The sequence below is a fragment of the Thalassophryne amazonica genome, chromosome 17 (assembly GCF_902500255.1).
Source record: "Thalassophryne amazonica chromosome 17, fThaAma1.1, whole genome shotgun sequence".
Lineage (NCBI taxonomy): Eukaryota > Metazoa > Chordata > Actinopteri > Batrachoidiformes > Batrachoididae > Thalassophryne > Thalassophryne amazonica.
In genome coordinates, this window is record NC_047119.1 from 15,085,381 (window position 1) to 15,105,776 (window position 20,396).

The 20,396-nt window shown below is 39.9% G+C and overlaps 1 protein-coding gene across 2 annotated transcripts in view; it reads left to right on the top strand.

Moving 5' to 3' along the window:
• LOC117529417 (netrin-G2) overlaps window positions 1-20,396 on the top strand; it is a 177,640-nt gene that overhangs the window by 123,897 nt on the left and 33,347 nt on the right. For both annotated transcript variants that reach the window (XM_034192193.1, XM_034192192.1), the window contains one exon: window positions 584-613. In XM_034192193.1, the coding sequence (XP_034048084.1) occupies window positions 584-613 (30 nt within the window). The remainder of the gene's footprint in view (window positions 1-583; window positions 614-20,396) is intronic.

The following is a 20,396-nucleotide window of genomic DNA, read 5'->3' on the forward strand; positions in this document are numbered from 1 at the left end:
AGTGTATCCAGCTTTTGGAGGGAGCTAGCTATGATAAAATAATAATCTAGGCCAACTCATTTCCTGCTTTTAAACAATCACACACCTGCGCCATGTGCGCGCACACACACACACACACACACCTGCACATTTAATGCAGATGAGGTCTGCAGTCAGTCTTTAAATCAACATGCTTTGGTTCTAATAGCAGTGGCACTTTCAGCATCTGACATCCTCCTTTTGAAATCCGAAACAGCATAAATGAATTTCAAAAAGTGAAGCGTTTCCGAGTTGCGCGGCTGAAATGCTGCACAAGATTACCCCAGGAAACAGACCGTATCACGTACTCCAGGCTACATGTGCAAAATAGGTGGCAAAGGAAAGCAAAGCGGTGGCGCGCGCGCACGATGAGGACGTCTGAATATGAGCATCTGTAAGAAAGAAATTACTGCGGTGCTGCAAAAGGTCTACACGCCTTTATTTTTGCACAACAGTACTTAAGCGCTCTCTGCCAGCTGAGTCTGACGAATGAAGGAGAGTCACGTCTTTAGGCAAATTGAATGCATAAACAAGGTTTCATCTCTTCTTTCTTCTTCTCTTTCAGGTACGATTGCTGGGTCGCCCTCCGGGTCGAGTAAGTAATAATGCAAAGCAAAGCAGCAGACTTGCTGTTCTTCTGTCTCTCGTTGTCTTGTGTCTCTGCATTGTTTTTTAAATTTATGTTGTAACCCTCAAAGCTCGCCTCCTGTATGGTCTGTATGTCACCCCCCCAACTCATCCCTGTGATGTTCCACTGGCTCTCCAGCCAGTCATTTCTCTTTCCTGCATCGCCTCTCTCCGTGCTGCAGCCTGGGACCTCCGCGCTTCATTATTAATAGGCCTCTCCGTCGCCGTGTCTTTTCATCACGGCACATCACACTAACCTGTGCGAGGCGGAATTCTTCCACAGCTCGTGCTTTTCTTATTTTGACTAAAGACAGTGCCGTTGATGGATCGAGGAAAGGGAGGATGAGAGGAATTGATAGGGTTGGGTGAGAATGGGTGATGGAGCAATAGGGAGCAGAGAGAGAGAGAGAGAGAGAAAAGAGACAGAGCAGCACAAAGGCAAAGAGAAGAGAAGGAGGATGTGGTCATGTGTTGGCGTGTTGTAATGCAGTGTGATTCCGAGCAAGAGGCTCGGGGAGACAGGAATAAAAGGGAATTTGATTAGGGATTCTCTCTGCGGAGAGGCTCTCAGCCTCCGAGCTGTTAGACAGAAACGATCGGCAAAGTGGCAACATCAACCCTGACAGCGCCGGGCCTTTCTCCACACGGTCCAAAAGTAAAAAGCTGATGCATGAAGAGACTGAGCAATTGGACTCCACTGCAGAAGACTTCATTTTAAGGGCCTCCTGCCACAATTTGAAGCAACTGTGCTGTTTAGCGAGCACACTGAGCTCCCGATGTGATCGCAAAAAATCAGTACTGGTTCTGATCAAAGCATATTTGGACTCATCTGAATCGACTTTATTAAACACGAGTCTCGCGCTGATCCATCTGCAGTCCATTTCAGAAAAGATGTGTTGACAGAGCTGATGGCCACTACGCCATTCAATGCTCGCCAGTTCAGTTTACTTCAGATATGCAAAGGGACTTGTTTTAAAGCATGCAGCTTCACTCCTTGTACTTTGTGTGTAGATTTTTGTTTGCTTGTCTAGTTGTCTTCTTCTAGTGCCTTCTCTTCTTTGTATTCCATGGAGCTTGTTGATGATTGACAGCGTTTGAGCTCATTATGGCTGCTCACTATGAAGGAGTGTGTACTACTACCAAAGATAACATTAAGGATTTTAAGCAGTGAAGGTTTTAAAGGTCTGCTAGGTGACTGGAAATGGATTCACGTTTCCACAGTAGCGGTGTAGCTGAGGAGCTTAGTTATTTATTTATTGTATTTAGTTTATATTGCGCCAAATCACAACAAAGCTGCCTCAAGCCGCTTCACACAGGTAAGGTCTAACCTTACAACCCTAGAGCAAGCACACAGGTGACAGTGGTAAGGAAAAGTCCCTCTGATGATTTCAGGAAGAAACCTCAAGCAGACCAGACTCAAAGGGGTGACCCACTGCTTGGGCCATGCTACCAAATAGGTTAACAATACAGAGAACATATGTTCGGGGGGGGGGGAGGGCTTATCGAGCTACTCGTTGGATTTGTTCCTGTAGCAGAGTCTGTTCTGCGTCTGTTACAGAAACCATCCATCCATGGTGGATCCAGCCGCATCTCAGACAGAGAGAAAAAAAAAGAATCAGTCAGCCAGAAAACTACACTTAAGGTATAATTCTCAGCGTTAAGCAACAGGAAAGCAGAAGAAATACTAAGGTGATTTGCCGACCACTAGCCCTAAGCTTCACTAACAGACCCAGACTTAGATAACTGTTGAGTTGTATTTAACAATCACACCAATTACTGACACTGATCTAAATTTATACATATGATAACAAAAAATCCAGACTGACTTCTGGATTACCCTTAGGTAATGATTTAACCAACCCGATCGCATGCCAAGTTCATGATGGTGTCATGAAAAGGGTTTTAATCTATTCCTCCATTGATACCTTCACAAAATGTGTTACATTTCATGATGGTATCACAAAATTATTTTGTGATTGGATCATGAAACTTGGAGTGACACAGTAGCGGGGGGGGGGGGGGGGGGGGGGGGGGTATTGTTAGGATTGGGATTAGGGTTAAATTTAGGGTTAAAAATAGTAATATAAATTTATGTCATGAAATGTGACACATTTTGTGACTGTATCACAAAAACAAAATGTGAGACGTTGTAAGATTTAACAGCTAACATTGTGATTAAAAACTTAATTACAAAATTATTGACAATACATGTGTCCCTGTCAAACATTAACCTGATTTAAAACACGTCTGACTTAAATAAATGAATTCATTTTAAAATCACAAAATCATCTTACCCTTGAACACAAAAATGAACAGCTGTCTCAAGGACAAAAGGTGATGTAACAATTTGCATAGATTTTTTTTTTAAGTTATTTCAACTTAACTAGAGAAGTCTTGTGGCATTAATTCAGTTGAAAGTTGAAATAACTAATCAAACACCATCCACTTTGAACCATCTGTCATGCTTAGTTATGACATTACAGGGTAACATATGTCATAGAATCCAGTGGATGTCAACCTTGTTTGACCTTTTTTTGGAGATCAAACATTCAACACACACAAAAACTATTCCATTTATTAATCCTATTAGTTCAACCAATAATTTGCATCACTTTATTCCACTTTATTATATCCCTAGTGCTGTTATTCTAAAAGAAGTCTTTGAATAAATATATAATTTTTGATTAAGAATAGTTCAGCATCACACTGCTCCAGCGTTGCTCTTCCCTTGCTGACTAACCACATCAGCTGCATCTAAGACCTTTACTGCTCCTGACACAAAAGGGAAATCAAAGAATGATGCTGACAGAGATCCTAAAAGTGAAACTAAAGGTGAAAATGAAGGAGAAACCGAGGGTAAAGATGGAGCTGAGGTGTCATCACAGGATGGAGCCAAAAGCAAACCAGTGGGAGAAGCAGAAAGCACCTCATGGTCTTTGGCTGTTACCCAAAAACCCTTGGGAGTTGCTCAGGAAGGTGAAAAATAGTAGATTAGCCTGAGTTGATGAGAAAATACAGATACAGGAAAGTAGTTTGTGTCTATATCAGGGGTCACCAACCCTGCACATGGAGATCACCATCTCCAGGAGCAGCGCTGTGACCACGGCTCTATGCATTAAAGGGGTCACATCATATATGTTTTCAGGTTTGAAGAAATAAATACACAGTTGACAACTGAGGTGGTGAATCTTAAAATTCCTATTTTTAAGCCCAATCCCATCTCTCCATCTGTAGGCCACCATGCAGGTGTGTCACACAGAGCAGGGTGGCTTGGTGGGCTCAGATAATGATTTCAGTGACATATGTGACGGAACTCTAAAACCAAGTCTAATATTTTGTTGGTTGTAGCACATCGTCACCAACCTCTCCATCCCAAACTAACTATGAATTTGGTATCAATAGAGAGTTTAGGATGTCTAGATTACAAAAATAACTGGTAACAGTTATTTGGTGATGCAAAAGTGATGCAAATTATGGCTGAGCTAACAGGATTAATAAATTGAATAGGTTGGCTTTGTTGAATGTATACTGTCCAAAGTAAAGGTCAAACAATGTCTACATGCATTGGATTCTATGGCATATGACCCTATAACATTATAATTAAGTACAACACATGGTGCAAGCTATTCCTTTTTAAAACCCGATTAACTCAACCAATAATCTGCATCACTTTTTCCCAGAATTGGAGCAACTTTAACTTTGGCCCACTATACAAAATGAAATTGACCTTTGTCACTTTTTTTTCTTTTTGCTGTTTTTACCCCATAACTTCAAACATTTAGTCATAGACAGTCCAAACTATACCTTTTTGGAATCTTTATGATCAGATGAATAATGTGGTATACTTTTCAACACGATTGGAGCATTTGTAAATTTAGCCCCCTGTCTGATTCTTCATTGACCCCTACTTGGCTAACTATTAAAAAATCAAGTGAATGTCTTCTTTTTCAAAACAGTAATGTTTAAGGAGTATTTGTACCAAATTTGGTGCTTGTATCTCCATTTCAAAGATTGTTTCAGTTATCTGCTGCACTATTCGTAAAGTTTGGTGATGGAATAATGGAGCTTTGAAGATGTTTAACATGACATGACCAAACATAAGCATACAAAAGGTAGATTTATGGGAAAAGAAAAAAGAATTCAAACAATACGACCCCTTTAATTCATCTTGCATCAGGTTACTTGACGTCGTACTGTGATGTTTTTGAGACTGTGCGGATCCCTGGGATGTGAGCGTCAGATGTGTGTTTGACAGCACAGGCATCAAACTGCTGTATGTGGACATTCAGACATTATTTGTTACGAACGACTGCCTTAAAGCAGCCCAGGATGGATGTCAACAGAATCTGTCAGCTGCTTGAATATACAGTAAAGTGTTCCTCAAACCCCTCTGCGCCCTTGTGCTAAATTTAAACCCGCTGTTCCGGCCCGGCCCGGCAGCAGGCCGCTCATATTCCAGCAGACAAGCACTTAGGATGTGGGAGGAGCTGGGATTTTCAGCACCGCTGTGATGTCGTCAGACTTTTATTCATTTATTTATTATTTATTTATTTTCAAAGGAAATCCATTAAGAGCGTTTGCTGAACAGCGCAGCACTTTTATTTGTTGTTTGGCTGACATCAGTAGGTAACTCAAAGAATTCACTGAGATTTAAAACAGCTTGACAGAAAGGGGGGGGGGCCTTTAAAACCTGACATCAAGGGCACAAAGGTCACGTACTTTTACCAAAGGTGTTCTTCCATTTGACCATCAAACAATCATCAAAATCTATAACTGGTTAAATTAAAACAATACAAATGCAGCCTTTTTTTTGGCAGATGCATTGACAGCACATTTCTTGAATGAAAGCTATCAGAGGGCTAATGCAAAACCTGCGCACGCTGCACGCTGAAGTATAGCCATGTCCTTTATTTCATGTTACAAATCAATTAGACATATTTTGATTAGCAATTTAAGCTTTAGATCATCCCTCTAGCCCTACTGGTTGTGACGATATAGCAGAAAATGTGTTTTTTGCACAATTTTCTTGTTGACCTTGACCTTGACCCTTGTCTGATCCTCCCCTAAAGATAGTCATCTTGAGAAATCTGTCCAAGTAATATTCACACCAACTTTGGTGAAAATCTGTCCAGCCGTTTTTTAGTTATGTTGTTCACAGACAGAAACACACACAGGACAGATTACAACACCCTGCTTCACTGCTTCGTCAGCACGCAGGATAATAAAATATAAATATTCTGAATTAAATGCACAAAATAATTGCATGAGAGCTACTCAGCCACACTTGTGAAACACCATAGAAGATGACAACATTGTAGGGTTGTAGGATTCCAATTTTTATCACAGGTCCAGAGACGTGTGTGCGTTGTGAACCTGAACCTGATGTGAACACACCACAAGCAAATGTGTGTAAATCTATGTGCAGCATATGGTGCTGTTCACTGAAAGCCATAAATCATCCTCATCCCAACCTTTTCCTCTGGGGATCAGAGGTCTTATCGGTTGTGGTCTCACAGAGCGAACCCCAGTGCTGTTTGTTCGTAGACACATACAAACATATGTTATGATGTTTCAGGGGATTTTATACTGACTTATCCGAACCTCAAACCCTCCAGGTTTTGTCACGTTTGCCTGTGACATTATGAATCAAATCATACTTCATCATTTTCCATTTTGAATACCATCAGTCTTCACATGAACATCTTTATTTATTTTAATCACAGCTACATTCTAATAGACTGATCGTAGCACAAATGACAATCATCATTATTTCAGCCAAAAATAAAATCGGGATCGTTTAACACAATTACGTGTCGACTTTCAAAAAATCTTTTTGTGTTTACTGAACTTTTTTAAAATTTGCTTTTTAAAAGTGAATTTTCTTTAAATACAATTTTAAATCTTATTGAAAATATATAAAACAATTTTAAAAACTGAAAGTAAAAATATAACTCCCAGCCAACCCATATATGGATAAAGAGGTGGAGCGTGGGTAAGACCAGATGGCACGATCTCATAAATACCAAGGCTAATAAGTTTATTTTGGCTCGGGGATTCGAGTAATGCATGTATTTGTAGACTGGTAGGTGGCTTTCATAGTGGGTGGGTTGGGTGCAGGTATGACCAGCATTCATTCTTTCTTTCTTTCAGTACAGGTTTATTATTATTCTTGTTATAGTTGTTTTCTTTTTACCTCCACCAACGAAGTTGGAGGAGGTTATGTTTTCACCTCTGTTTGTTTGGTTGTTTGTTGGTTTGTTTGTTTGTGAACAGCCTGGAACCCACAATTTTTCATACATCATTAAATTTTTACTGAAGATACATGTCCTGATAAGCAAGACATGATTAAATTTTCAAGGTCGTAGGTCAAATGTCAAAGTCAGGAAAAATCTTGGAAAATTGGAAAAATCCCTATCTTTAACATTGAACCAATTTTCCAAAATTCCTAACTCTGTCAAAAAAGATCAAATTTCTTTCATATCTGAAAGCCTTATGTAGGATAGTATCCTATATCAACTGACAAAGTTTGATCCGGATATGATCCAGATTACAGATTTTGTGGCCATTTAAATTTAACATTGAAAACCCCATTTAATGTATATTTTACATTATATCTTAAACAAACGTGACCTGATCACTCTCATATTTGAAGATGAGGTGCAGACTGGCACTCACTATCACCTGACAAAGTTTGATCTGGCTCTGATCCAGAATGTGGATTTTGTGGACATTTAAATTTAACATTGAAAACCCCATTTAATGTATATTTTACATTATATCTTAATCAAACGTGACCCGATCACTCTCATATTTGTAGATGAGGTGCAGACTGGCACTCACTATCACCTGACAAAGTTTGATCTGGATGTGATCCAGATTGTGGATTTTGTGGACATTTGAATTTACTATTGAAAAGTCCATTTGATGTACTTTTTGCATTATATCTCAATCAAAATGCTTCACTCACTCTCATTTCTGACAATGAGGTGCAAACCTGCATCTCAATGAACAGACTAAGTTTGATCCACATCTGATCCATATTGTGGATTTAGCGAATATTTGATTTTAACATTGAAAAGCCCTTTTGATCTGTATTTTGCATTATATTTTAGCATATGAAAAGTCACTTTTTACAGGATTTTGACCTTGAAAAATATTTCCAAAGTAAAAATTTGTGGAATTAGAAACTAGTGTTGGTGGAGGTTTGCGCTCTGCGAGCACGTTGCTCTAGTTGTAAACCAAAATGAAAAATGCTTGTCAATAACTACTTTACAAGGACTAAAATGACAGGGAGAACTAAAAGAAATACTTCCATGTAATAAATAAATATTTGTGGGGGAGATGATGGTCTAGTCGTTAAACGTTGGGCTTGAGACCAGAGGATCATCGGTTCAAACCCCAGCTTGACTGGAAAATCACTAAGGGCCCTTGGGCAAGGTCCTTAATTCCCCAGTTGTTCCCGGTGTGTAGTGAGTTGTCATCAAACATTTCTCAGAACTACCTATAAATTGTAACTGACAATTTCTTGCTGCTCAGGGCAATTAAAATTTGTTCAAGATTATAGGAGTGAAACAAAGAGACTTACACTCTTTTTGAAATCATCTTGTCCTTGTCAGGTCATGTTCTTTTAGGAGAATTTTCTCTGCTTCCTTCAGGACGCTGTTATGCGTCCCCAGTGCGGAGAACCAACTGGTTTTTAAAGTCGTTTATACCTTTGGCGATTCGACTTTTAAATGCTCCGTAGGTCTGTCATGTTTTTTTATTTATTTATTTATTCTTGCTATTCATTTTAACTTCTTAAGTCTGTTTTATTTGTTTTTATTAGTTTTATTGTTCTTATATATTATGTTATCGTGTGTGTGTGTGTATTTTTTTTAAACGGGCGGCTCAAATGAAATTGTCCCTTGTGGGATTAATAAAGTTGTTGATTAATTGATTGATTGATTGATTAAAATTTAAGAATCAAATCAAATTGAATGTTATTTGGCAATATAATACACAAAAACATAGATGTAAATTGCAGATTATGACAAAAAAAAAAATGCATAGAACACTAATTCCCATTGTGGTCTTCTAGGCTAAACAACAAGCACAAATCAACAAGTCATTTATAATGAAAAAAAAAAAATCCTGAAAATTGGACAAAAATACTACAAAACCTTCACTAAAATTTGACGAAACTAACACGAGTTATTGCAAGCCAAAACTAGTCTGAAACTAGTGGTGTTAAAAAGTTTAAAATAAGACTAAAAACTGTCAGAAGACTAAAACTGAAATAAAATTTAGTGAAAAACTTAACATGGGTCAGGACATTGTTCAAATGAAAATGGTTTGTGTAAATGTTATTTGTTTATTTATAATTTTCCAGCATTGCCTATAAGAAGATGGACATTCCTAAAAGCTGACTTGCAGGTTGGACAGCGTGTCCGTGGCTGTACCCTTTGTCACGTCCGTGTCCCAGTTAAGTCACTGGATGCCCAGATAAGGATTAACAATCTACTGGAGAGAGGGTTTGAGCCTCAGCGCTTGCAGCCCATTGGTCAGCTGGACAGATGGGTTTTTGGAGAAGGGGAGGGGAGGTCAGCAAAATCAAATCCTAAAAGCCAGTCATACATCCACCTATCCAACCACGACGACCTCACGTAACCCCCTTTGTCATCGACTCATCAGTAATACATTCACACATGCATAAACACTGATTAAGTATGTGCATGCGTGCACATACACACACACTGGGGTTGCATCACTTTACAATAAATAGGCCAAATGCATCATCTGGTTCCATCCTGCTGCATTTTTTTTTTTTTTTTTTTTTTTAATGAAAAATTAATCTTGGCCTCAGATCAATGGAACAGATCATGTCTGGTACACCATGTGACACATTAACAACATTCACGCTCTCAGTCAGTCAGTCGGCTGCCATTAGGTGTTCTGGCAAATTCTAACTGCTCCTGAATCACATTGTCTTCATTAGCGAGGAGATAAATCAATGTCTGGCACTGGAGTAATAAATGATGAGAATGCGAAGACTGACAGGTGGTATTAAGGATTATTGTTATCATTTCTTGGCCTGTATTAGTACAAGCGATAAATGACCTCATTACATGCAAATGCATTAGTGCACGCGTGTCTGTGCAGGAGGGAGTTTTGTGGGGCAGTTAGTAAGTCCGTCTGCATGGACAGAGCGGCACATGTCTGACGATTATGTCATGAATTGGCTGATAAGGGGAAAGCGGTGGGGCTGTTACACGGTGGGAAATGACATTAACATCTTGTCCCTTCTCTTTTACATAGACTCCGCCAACTCCAGCCTCTCTGTTTCTGGTGTTGGGCGCTCATATTTCAGCTCACTATCACCTCATCTTTTTGATCCAAATGCAGGTAGGAAAAAGGCAAAGTCACTGATAGGAAACTTGATGCGCAAAATTTTAGTTAGTCATGCTTGCAGTGTGATTATACCAGCTTTGTAGGGCTGCAACTAATGAGGATTTTGATAATCAATTTGAAGAGTACTAGAAAATAAAAAATATGATTATCAATATGACTTTCTTATTTCTATACTGAAATAGGCAAATAAATAGTTCTTTATTGCAATGGTTTTAAAAATTAGATGAGATTAGTTACAATTTTATTAATCTCTTGGGATGACTCCCTCAGGGAAATTGAGTTTCTAGCAGCATTGTATGGCAGCACAAAGGGTAAGAAGCACACCGACTATCAAAAGTAAAAATAAAAAACAATTAGAAAAATTGAAATACAATATAAATACCAGAAATACTGATCACTACTGGTTTACTGGCTACTGCTGTTCCTCTCCTTCCTGTCCCCTGTCTTCCTGTTACTCCTCCTCCCCTCGAGTGAGGAGTTGTACAGTCTGATGGCCTGAGGGACAGTCTGTTGGTCCTGCACCAGAGTCCAGTTTCATGCCAACCACAGAGCCAGTCACTTAAAGAAATTTTAGTTACACAAAAACTTGTATAAAAAAAATGTGTGTGTAAATTATATTAAAAAATTTTAGAACTGAAATAAAATTGACTGAAATTAATATTATGACTATTTATCAAGAGAAGAGTGTTTAAATTTTTGAAATACCTGTCACTGTGTATGTGTTTTATTTCATTGTTATATTTGCTTCCTTACAAACTTCTTGTTTGTACAATTATTCATACTAGTGTGAATCTCTCATACCATATATTACTGGGTTGTTCAATAAATTTAGCATTGACAATTCTTTCGCAAGTGACATTTCGCACAATGCTGTGACACCAAACAAATATGGCTGCCGTTTGTGTATCAGGACAAATAGCTCCTGAGGTCTTAGCTAATGCAGCAATTGTACAGAAACAAATAAATAGACAAATGCTGAAATACAGAAAGTGATGAAGTTTGATGGTGTAATGTAAAGAGGAGAAGGTTAGCATAGGCTGTTTTCATTGTAATATCAGCTGGAGGTCAACATTTTTTGAAGCATTGGCTTTAGCATTAACATTGACGGTTACCCTTCTGCTACATGCTAACTTACATGGGCCATACTAAAATACAAAATTAATGAAATGGAGCGAAATGGGGATGAATAATCACAAAAAGGGGGTAAAATGCAACAAAATGGAGCACACTGACCCAGAATGACTCCAAATATGTAGTTTTATTTAATTGTTTGGTGTTTGTTTTTTGTTGTGAGATGTGCTCAGTAAATGTACTCAGGGCAGGTGCGCCATCTGGTGTTCAAGAGATGAAACTTCAGCCACTGGGTCAGTCTGCTCCATTTCATTACATTTCACCCCCATTTTATTATCAGTCCCCATTTCACACAAAAAAAAGAAAAGAAAAGAAAAAAAATCAATAAAAGTACTTAATTTAATCATATTTGGAATGAGTCATGCTCATTTCTTATTTTAGTATAGCTGAACTGACATTCCCGATTCTCCAAATCTTGCAGTTGTTATTCATCAATGAATCGAAGGCCACACAGTGAAGCCAAAATGTAATTTGTGATGCAAGACTCCATATTGGTCAGTTTATTATTACTATGATCATTACTAAATTAATAGTAGATGTAGCAATAGTAGTAGTAGGAGGCGGAGTTATTGCTTAATTTTACAGTTCAAAGTTTGTTTTACTTTTTTTTAAAAAAATAATGCATAATAATACTGACGCTGGCTAGTCACTTTATCATTTACAGATTGTTAGATGGGGCCAGTCCCCTAAATACTTTGATACTGTGAACATTACCATCCATAGAGACCATGAAGTCCTCACTAAACCTCCTTTCAGTATCTCTTTGAATTCAGCTTTCTTTCTTTTTTTTTTTTCTTTTTTTTTTTTGCAGAAGCCAGAATCAAGTATTGTTGACAGATAGCCTTTGCCTGGAATCAGGCTGATCGGTATTAGCCTGTGTGCTAAAGCATCCATGCTTTGACCACTATACAAGATGGCTTTTCCACTGAAGATCATTTGCTACAAACAGAGCTCCCACTCTGACCTGACTGTGCAAATATATGACCCAACATAAAACAATAACAATTTTATTGACTTACAAGTCAATATAACATCAAATAATTATCAGCCCAAGTTCAGCTTTCATGTGCATATCAACTAAGGCTCAGCTAATAAATTCAAACACGGCCAACTGAATCATAGCCCGACTAACTGGGAAGAGATTTTCGATTTTGCTGCCATGGTTTTAAAAGGTTTGGCCTGTAGCCACACAATTACTGCACATGGCACCAATGACCCAATTAACCTATAATAAAGATGTTTTTTTTCTTTAATTATCAATTTTATCAGCTTTATTTGTTGCAGCCCTACAGTAGAGAGACCTAGATGACTAATGGTTAGCGCATAGCATTAGCGGCAGTTAGACACTACATTAAACCCTGCTTTTGTTGATGATGTAAGACCTACAAATTCCCTGGGGCCAGATGGATTCTACAAACACTACGTACCTGGTGGAAAAGTCACACAGAATTTTCTCACAAGGAAAGTGTTACTTATAAAGGAATAAATACACTAGGAGAATGTGCACACCCTATTCACACTTCGGACAATTTCAGATCTCCAGAGGAAACTACGATAACTCAATAACAGCACCCATGCTTGATATGTTTGACATGATTCATGCAGTTTAATTATTTGTGATCCAGTGTTACCATAATAAATTATTCCATGTGGTTTTGAAAATTGCTCAGTTCTATCTAAATTTGAACCACTTTATCCTGAACCAACACTCAACCCTTCTGCCATGTTTGACTCCAAACATGGACTCCAAATCGTTTGAGTTAATCCATTATGACTTAAAGCTTGACCTTTCAAAGCCACCCAAGGCAAATAGGTGTGTGAGAAATCAGTTCCTCGGACTAGCCATTAAAAATATTGGAACAAAATTTTGACATTGGCCTGTCACTTTGATTTTAACCATTTTTTCTAAAAAATAAATAAATAAATAAATAAATCATATAATTTTACCTTTGGCTGACCCTCAGTCATTCTCTGAAGTTTGATCCAAATTGGCCATGGTTCATTCCATTCCATGTTTTGTATATTTTGTTTTTCTTGTTAATATGGAGGTTTCACACATTTTCAATAAAATCCTGTGTTAATATAACTCACAGTGCTAAAATCATTCTCACCAGTTCCACTTAAATTTACAGTTTCAATAGTGTTAAAATATTTACTTGTTAATAGCATTTCAGAGACTGCGGACTCAGAGGCGGACTCACCCGTTACCCAGGGCGAAGTCACTGAGGTGGTCAGAAAGCTCCTTCGTGGCAAGGCTCCTGGGGTGGATGAAATCCGTCCGGCGTATCTTAAGCCTCTGGATGTTGTGGGACTGTCTTGGTTGACGCGTCTCTGCAACGTCGCGTTGCAGTTGGGGACAGTGCCTCTGGATTGGCAGACCGGGGTGGTGGTCCCTCTGTTTAAGAAGGGGGACCGGAGGGTGTGTTCCAACTACAGGGGGATCACACTCCTCAGCCTCCCCAGTAAGGTCTATTCCAGAGTACTGGAGAGGAGAATTCGACCGATAGTTGAACCTCGGATTCAGGAGGAGCAGTGTGGTTTTCGTCCCGGTCGCGGCACACTGGATCAGCTCTACACCCTCCATCGGGTGCTTGAGGGTTCATGGGAGTTCGCCCAACCAGTCCACATGTGTTTTGTGGATCTGGAGAAGGCGTTCGAGCATGTCCCTCGAGGTGCCCTGCAGGGGGTGCTCCGGGAGTACGAGGTCCGAAGTCCTGTGTTAAGGGCTATCCGGTCCCTGTTCGACAGCAGCAGGAGCTTGGTTCGCATTGCGGGTAGAAAGTCAAGCCTGTTTCCAGTGCACGTCGGCCTCCACCAGGGCTGCCCTTTGTCATTGGTTCCATTCATTCCCTTTATGGACAGAATTTCTAGGCGCAGCCAGGGTGTAGAGGGGGTCCGGTTTGGGAACCACAGAATCTCGTCTCTGCTGTTTGCAGATGATGTGGTTCTGTTGGCTTCATCAAATCAGGACCTTAAGCGTGCACTGGAGCTGTTTGCAGCCGAGTGTGAAGCGTCCGGGATGAAAATCAGCACCTCCAAATCCGAGGCCATGGTTCTCGACCGGAAAAAGGTGCTTTGCCCTCTTCAGGTTGGTGGAGTGTCCTTGGCTCAAGTGGAGGAGTTTAAGTATCTCGGGGTCTTGTTCATGAGTGAGGGACGGATGGAGCGCGAGATCGACAGACGGATTGGTGCAGCATCTGCAGTGATGCAGTCGCTGTATCGGACCGTCATGGTGAAGAGAGAGCTGAGCAGGGGGGCAAAGCTCTCGATTTACTGATCGATCTACATTCCGACCCTCACCTATGGTCATGAGATTTGGCTCATGACCGAAAGAACAAGATCACGAGTACAAGCGGACGAGATGAGTTTCCTCCACAGGGTGGCTGGGCGCTCCCTTAGAGATCGGGTGAGGAGCTTGGTCACTCGGGAGGAGCTCGGAGTCGAGACACTGCTCCTCCACATCGAAAGGAGCCCGTTGAGGTGGCTCGGGCATGTTTTTGGATGCCCCCTGGATGCCTCGCTGGAGAGGTGTTCCGGGCATGTCCCATTGGGAGGAGGCCCTGGGGAAGACCCAGGACATGCTGGAGGGACTACGTCTTGCAGTTGGCTTGGGAACGCCTCGGGGTTCCCCCGGAGGAGCTGGGGGGAGGTGTGTGTGGATCGGGAGGTCTTGGCGGCTTTGCTTGAGCTGCTGCCCCCTGCGACCCGACCCCGGATGAAGCGGAAGAAGATGGATGGATGGATGGATGGATGGATGGATGGATGGATGGATGGATGGATGGATGGATGGATGGATGGATGGATGGATGGATGGATGGATGGATGGATGGATGGATGGATGGATGGATGGATGGGTAGCATTTCAGAGACTTAAACTACACCTGTGCAGCAAAAAAGTCAACACTCACAAGACTGACTCAGAAACGACGACAACAATATGCAAAATTTTACACCAAGGGTATTTAACACTTGTGTAAGTGTTGAGCACAAAATATTTGACTCTGAGATTTTGATCATCCAGATTTTGTTAAACTCTTATTCTGAATAAGTTGACTTTACACAAAAAAAAGTCATGTATAAGTCTATTGCCTGAAATTATTTAAATATTTAAACATGGTGAAACTAAACATGGATCAAATTACATGAACACAGAACTTTAACTGGATGTTGTAGACAGTTCTTCATTAATATATCTTAACCTGTTATGTTTTACCTCTTGAAAAACAATTTCACATAATTTTACAATGTTACAGCCTTATTCCAAAATGAATGAAATTCATTTTTTCATCAAAATTCTACACACAATACCCCATAATGGCAATGTGAAAAACGTTTTTTGATATTTTTGCAAATTTATTAAAATAAAAAAAAACTAAGAAACCACGTGTACATACGAGGGTAGGCTGAAAAGTTCTAAGGCTCAGTATAATGCAGTTAATGCATTACTCCTTCATGGGGAGCCTTAGAACTTTTCAGCCTACCCTCGTAAGTATTCACAGCCTTTGCCGTGAAGCTCATAATTGGTCAGGTGCATCCTGTTTCCACTGATCATCCTTGAGATGTTGAGATGTGATGAAAGTAGCAATATACAAAGACATCCTGGAGGAAAACCTGCTCCAGAGTGCTCCTTACCTCAGACTGGGGCGACAGTTTGTCTTTCAGAGGGACAATGACCCTAAGCACACAGCCAAGATCAAAGGAGTAGCTTCAGGACAACTCTGTGAATGTCCTTGAGTGGGCCAGCCAGAGCCCAGACCTGAATCTGAACATCTCTGGAGAGATCTGAAAATGGCTGTGCACCAAAATTCCCTATCCAGCCTGATGAAGCTTGAGAGGTGCTGCACAGAGGAATGGGAATAATTGCCCAAAGACAGGTGCAACAAGCTTGTGGCATAATATTCAAGAACTTGAGCACTTAAGGTTATAATTACTGTCAAAGGTGCATCAACAAAGTATTGAGCAATGGGTGTGATTTCTTAGGGTTTTTTTATATTTATAATAAATTTACAAAAATTTAAATAATGCTTTTGATGTTGTCATTATGGGGTGTTGTGAGTAGAATTTTGAGGGGAAAAATGAATTTACTCCATTTTGGAATAAGGCTGTAACATAATAAAATGTGGAATTATTTAGGCACTGTGAATACTTTCCAGATCCACTGCAGGCCCTGGTACTATTCAGCAATACCAGGATAAGGCACTAGTCTGCCAATATGTAGACCTGGGTCTGAATGCTGTTCACGCTGTCTGTGTCCTTGGACAAGACACTTAATCAACATTGTCTCAGTCCACCCAGCTGTAAATAGGTACTAGTCTTGTCTGGGGAAATAATCTGCATCAGACTGGCATCCTCTCCAGGGAGAGTCGTAGATTCTCATATGCTTGACACTATGGCATCTGAAGAAAAGCAATGGCACCAGTGAGCCTCAGGGCCCGCATAGAACTTTCTTCTTCCCTGAGACCCAGAGCCGGTTTTGTCAGGGCGGGTCCCTGCCCGGCACCCACAGCATTTGGACCCACAAAGCAGACTTCAGACTAGGCTTTGGTGAAAGAGAAATCATGGTCTTTATTCCAGGCCTTGGTTCAATACACGTGGTCAGTCAGTGAAGCAGAAGTACCAACAGGATTAGGCAGAGACACAGTCAAAAACGAGCAGGGTTCAGAGGCACAAGCAAACACAGACTTCTGGGATGAGGCAAGAGGCATGGTCAAGGAGTACAGAGCAGGATTCGGAACACGGCAAGACAAAACTCAGGACTATAGAAGGCGCTGGAAAGTGTGCAAAGACAACAATCTGGCAAACCTATGGTGGCTGGGAGGAGATTAAATAAGCAGGTGTTAACAAGGTGCGCGCGAAGAGAAAGATCTAGAAAGGGGGCGTGGCTGGTGGACAAAGAGTATGGGTGGGACAAGATAGTGAAGAAGGGAGTGCGCAAAGTGGAGTGATGTAATAGACAAAGACACGTGAGCTGGTGCAAGAGTGGAAGTGAAGGCAAACACAGACAGCATAAAAGTGAGAGAGCGACATGATGGCAGGTGCAGGGCATGGAGTGAACATAAGATGGGATGATGTCAAAAAAAAAAAAACTGAGAACAGGGATCAGACAGACTATAATACAACTATGAACAGGAACCAGGACAGAGCATGAACAAGCGAATTAATCAGAGAATAATAATAAAATAAAAAAAGACAAAACAAGACTGGACCTGACATGACTGAAATATGCCAACAGATGACAAAACGTAACAAAGACTAATAATTAACAGAAAACAAAACCCGATACTTAAGCATAAGTGCTAACACAAAAGAAAAACTAATGAACAATAAATGAAAACACATCTGACAGAATAAAACTAGAACGGAACCATGGCAAAAGCATAGAAGTAACAAAGAAATAAAGTGGCAAAGCAAAATGGAACGTAGAATAAACAACATGATGAAAACAACTAACTAATGAAACAAAGCTGGGGCAGATGGAGGTGAACTAAAGAAAGAGGCAAAATAAGGATTAAAGCCTAGATCAGGGTCGGGCATGACAGGTTTTCCCAGATTCAGTCACAGGTTACTTTCCCAGCCAAGTGTGTTACCTATTTACAGCGGAGTCAACTGAGACAATGCAATGCCTTGTCCAAGTACACAGACAGGTAGCATGGCCAAGTGTCAAATCCTGGTCTACACATTGACTGTTCAACTCCTTATCTGAGCTACCTGCTTTAAAACACACCTTGGACTAACTTTCACACTGTTGTGGCTGTTTATGAGTCAATCGCCAGTCTTGAATTAATGCTCTACAAATACAATTTAGCTATCCTAAGGTATAACTTTAACCCTGCCGATGAGGTGAGTGCACTGTACATTAAGCTTCCAGAAAATTATTAAAAACTTTCCTTCTGGGGGTCCAGTCATATCCCACAGGAAATTACATTCCTTTTATCCAGTTTCATTACTTTTAGCCACTGTTACCAAATATATATTGGTGAAAATAATGATGTGTAATTCTTTTTATCTTTCTTCAGGGAATGATGGCAGAAATGTGTTTGTTGAGCTGAATAGTACTGTATTCAGTGCAGGTCCAACAAATGTTCTAATATATTTAGAAACTGATTTTTATTTTATTTTTTGGAATATCTGCAGAGGAAGTCAGAAAGTACAGTTGTGGTTGGAGGTTTACATACACGTGTTTTTAATGTCGTTAATGATGTATGCTGTATATCATTCCACCCTGGCAAAAGAACAGTACAATTACATCATTAAAAGCCCAAAATGACTTTGACACTATGAGTGTATGTAAACATCTGACCACAACTGTATGTTTGCATTGTTAAATTTACATACTTTATCATAAAAAAAATAAATAAATATCATGGGACCAGGGACAAAAAGTCAAAAGTTGCATGTTTTCTTTGATTCAGATGGCTTTTTGGTGCAGTATTGAGGTCAATGTGTTTAAAAGTGACTGTATGTGAAAATGACCTTGATTCATAAAATAAGTTCAGCGTACATTAAGATATGTTGTTTTGAATCTGCACAGAATTGAATGCCTCTGGCCCTGGGGACAGCAAACTCCTACTCGCTTCTGCAAGACTAAAACCTGACAGATCCTTGTTTACAGTATCTGAACAGCACTTCTGCAATGTCTGCTTTCCCCACTGTCTTCTTGATAAACAATATATTCTTTACTATGCTTCACACTGCACACCATAGTAGGAAGGTGTGACTGACGTAGGTTGTTCAGTACGTGGAACATGAACTGTCTTTTAGAAGACATTCCATTGTGCAGGTGCTGAGAAGCCACAACACATCCAAATTAAGACAAATGTAAAAACACACAAGCAGCCGGGAAAAAAAAAACACCTGTATCAATTCAATAGGTCATTGTATCAAAAAATGTCTTGCAAATTGAAAACACTTGCAAACATAAAATAATGAGTATTCATGGTTTTAGAGTATCCCAGAATCCTTTGCGCACTGGGGAGGGAGGCTTGATAATGGCTCAGCTTAATGCTAACTTTAACATTGAAAAACGCCATAGACATGCTAACGCATTAGCATCGGTTAAGTTATAAAACACATCTGTCAACTGTTTCAGAAGACCATAACAGGTCGGTTTAACAATAAAAAGGTAAATATTACTCACAGACATATGCTCTTTAGGGTTTTAGCGGGGAAAATTAAGATAAAGCAAAATAAACCAAAGAACCAACGAAGCAGCAGATCGAATATCAAAACACTGCTTCATTGGTTCAAGGTTCAAACCAAAGCCGCGCTGCAGAAACGGTTGATTATACAGACCCGCTGCAGGGTTTGTAATCAATTTAGAGAAATGATCATTTTCCTGACAAACACCCCCAAAAACAACGGCCACTCTGAAGGACCAATAAGGGAATCGTTAAGCAAAAAGGCTACTGATGTCGGTGGATCAAATCATTTCTTAAGGATACACGAAAAGAACCGGTTCCTGGCACGCAACCCTAACAGCAATCGGAGATTTCTGACATCCACCACTCCGGATCTGGATCACCTCCAAAATTCAGCGGAGTCTTCTATGCCCCAATAAATGTGGTGCAAATTTGATGCGAATCTGTGAAGTAGTTTTGATGTAATCCTTCAAAGCATATATAAAGTAAAACTTGATCCAGAATCCAGATCACCTCCCAAACTGAATGACATCTTCCATTGCCTAATGTATCTATAGTGGAAATTTTGTGAGAATCCGTGAAGTAGTTTTGCTAACAGTAATCCTTCAAAGCCTATATAAAGTGAAACCTGATCCAGAATCCGGATCACTTTCAAAATTTAATGGAGTCTTCCTTGGTCTAATATCTCTCTGTGGTTAACAAAAAACAAAAACAAAAAAAAATCAAAAATTTGTGCAGTAGTTTTGCTGCAATCCTGTTTACAGACAGACAGAGACAGACAAATAAATAAATAAACACAAATTATTTTATTACATCCTTGGCACATGTAATAAAATAATAAAATTCAAAAATTCATCTTGCTTAAGAACAACATCATCAATAAAGTAAATGAGCAAACTTACTCAGCTCTGGCAGCAATCAAGAGCAGAGCGCCACAATGGTCCACCAGTTAAAGTTCACGGGGGGGGGGGGGGGGGTATGTTTGCAACCTCTGTGTTTTTAAGTGTTGTTTAATGTATGCACTTTTTTCTTTCTTTTTTTGTATTTGTGTTTTCTCCATTTGCTAGTGTTGCCTGAAGCTGGAAGTGTTGTGGC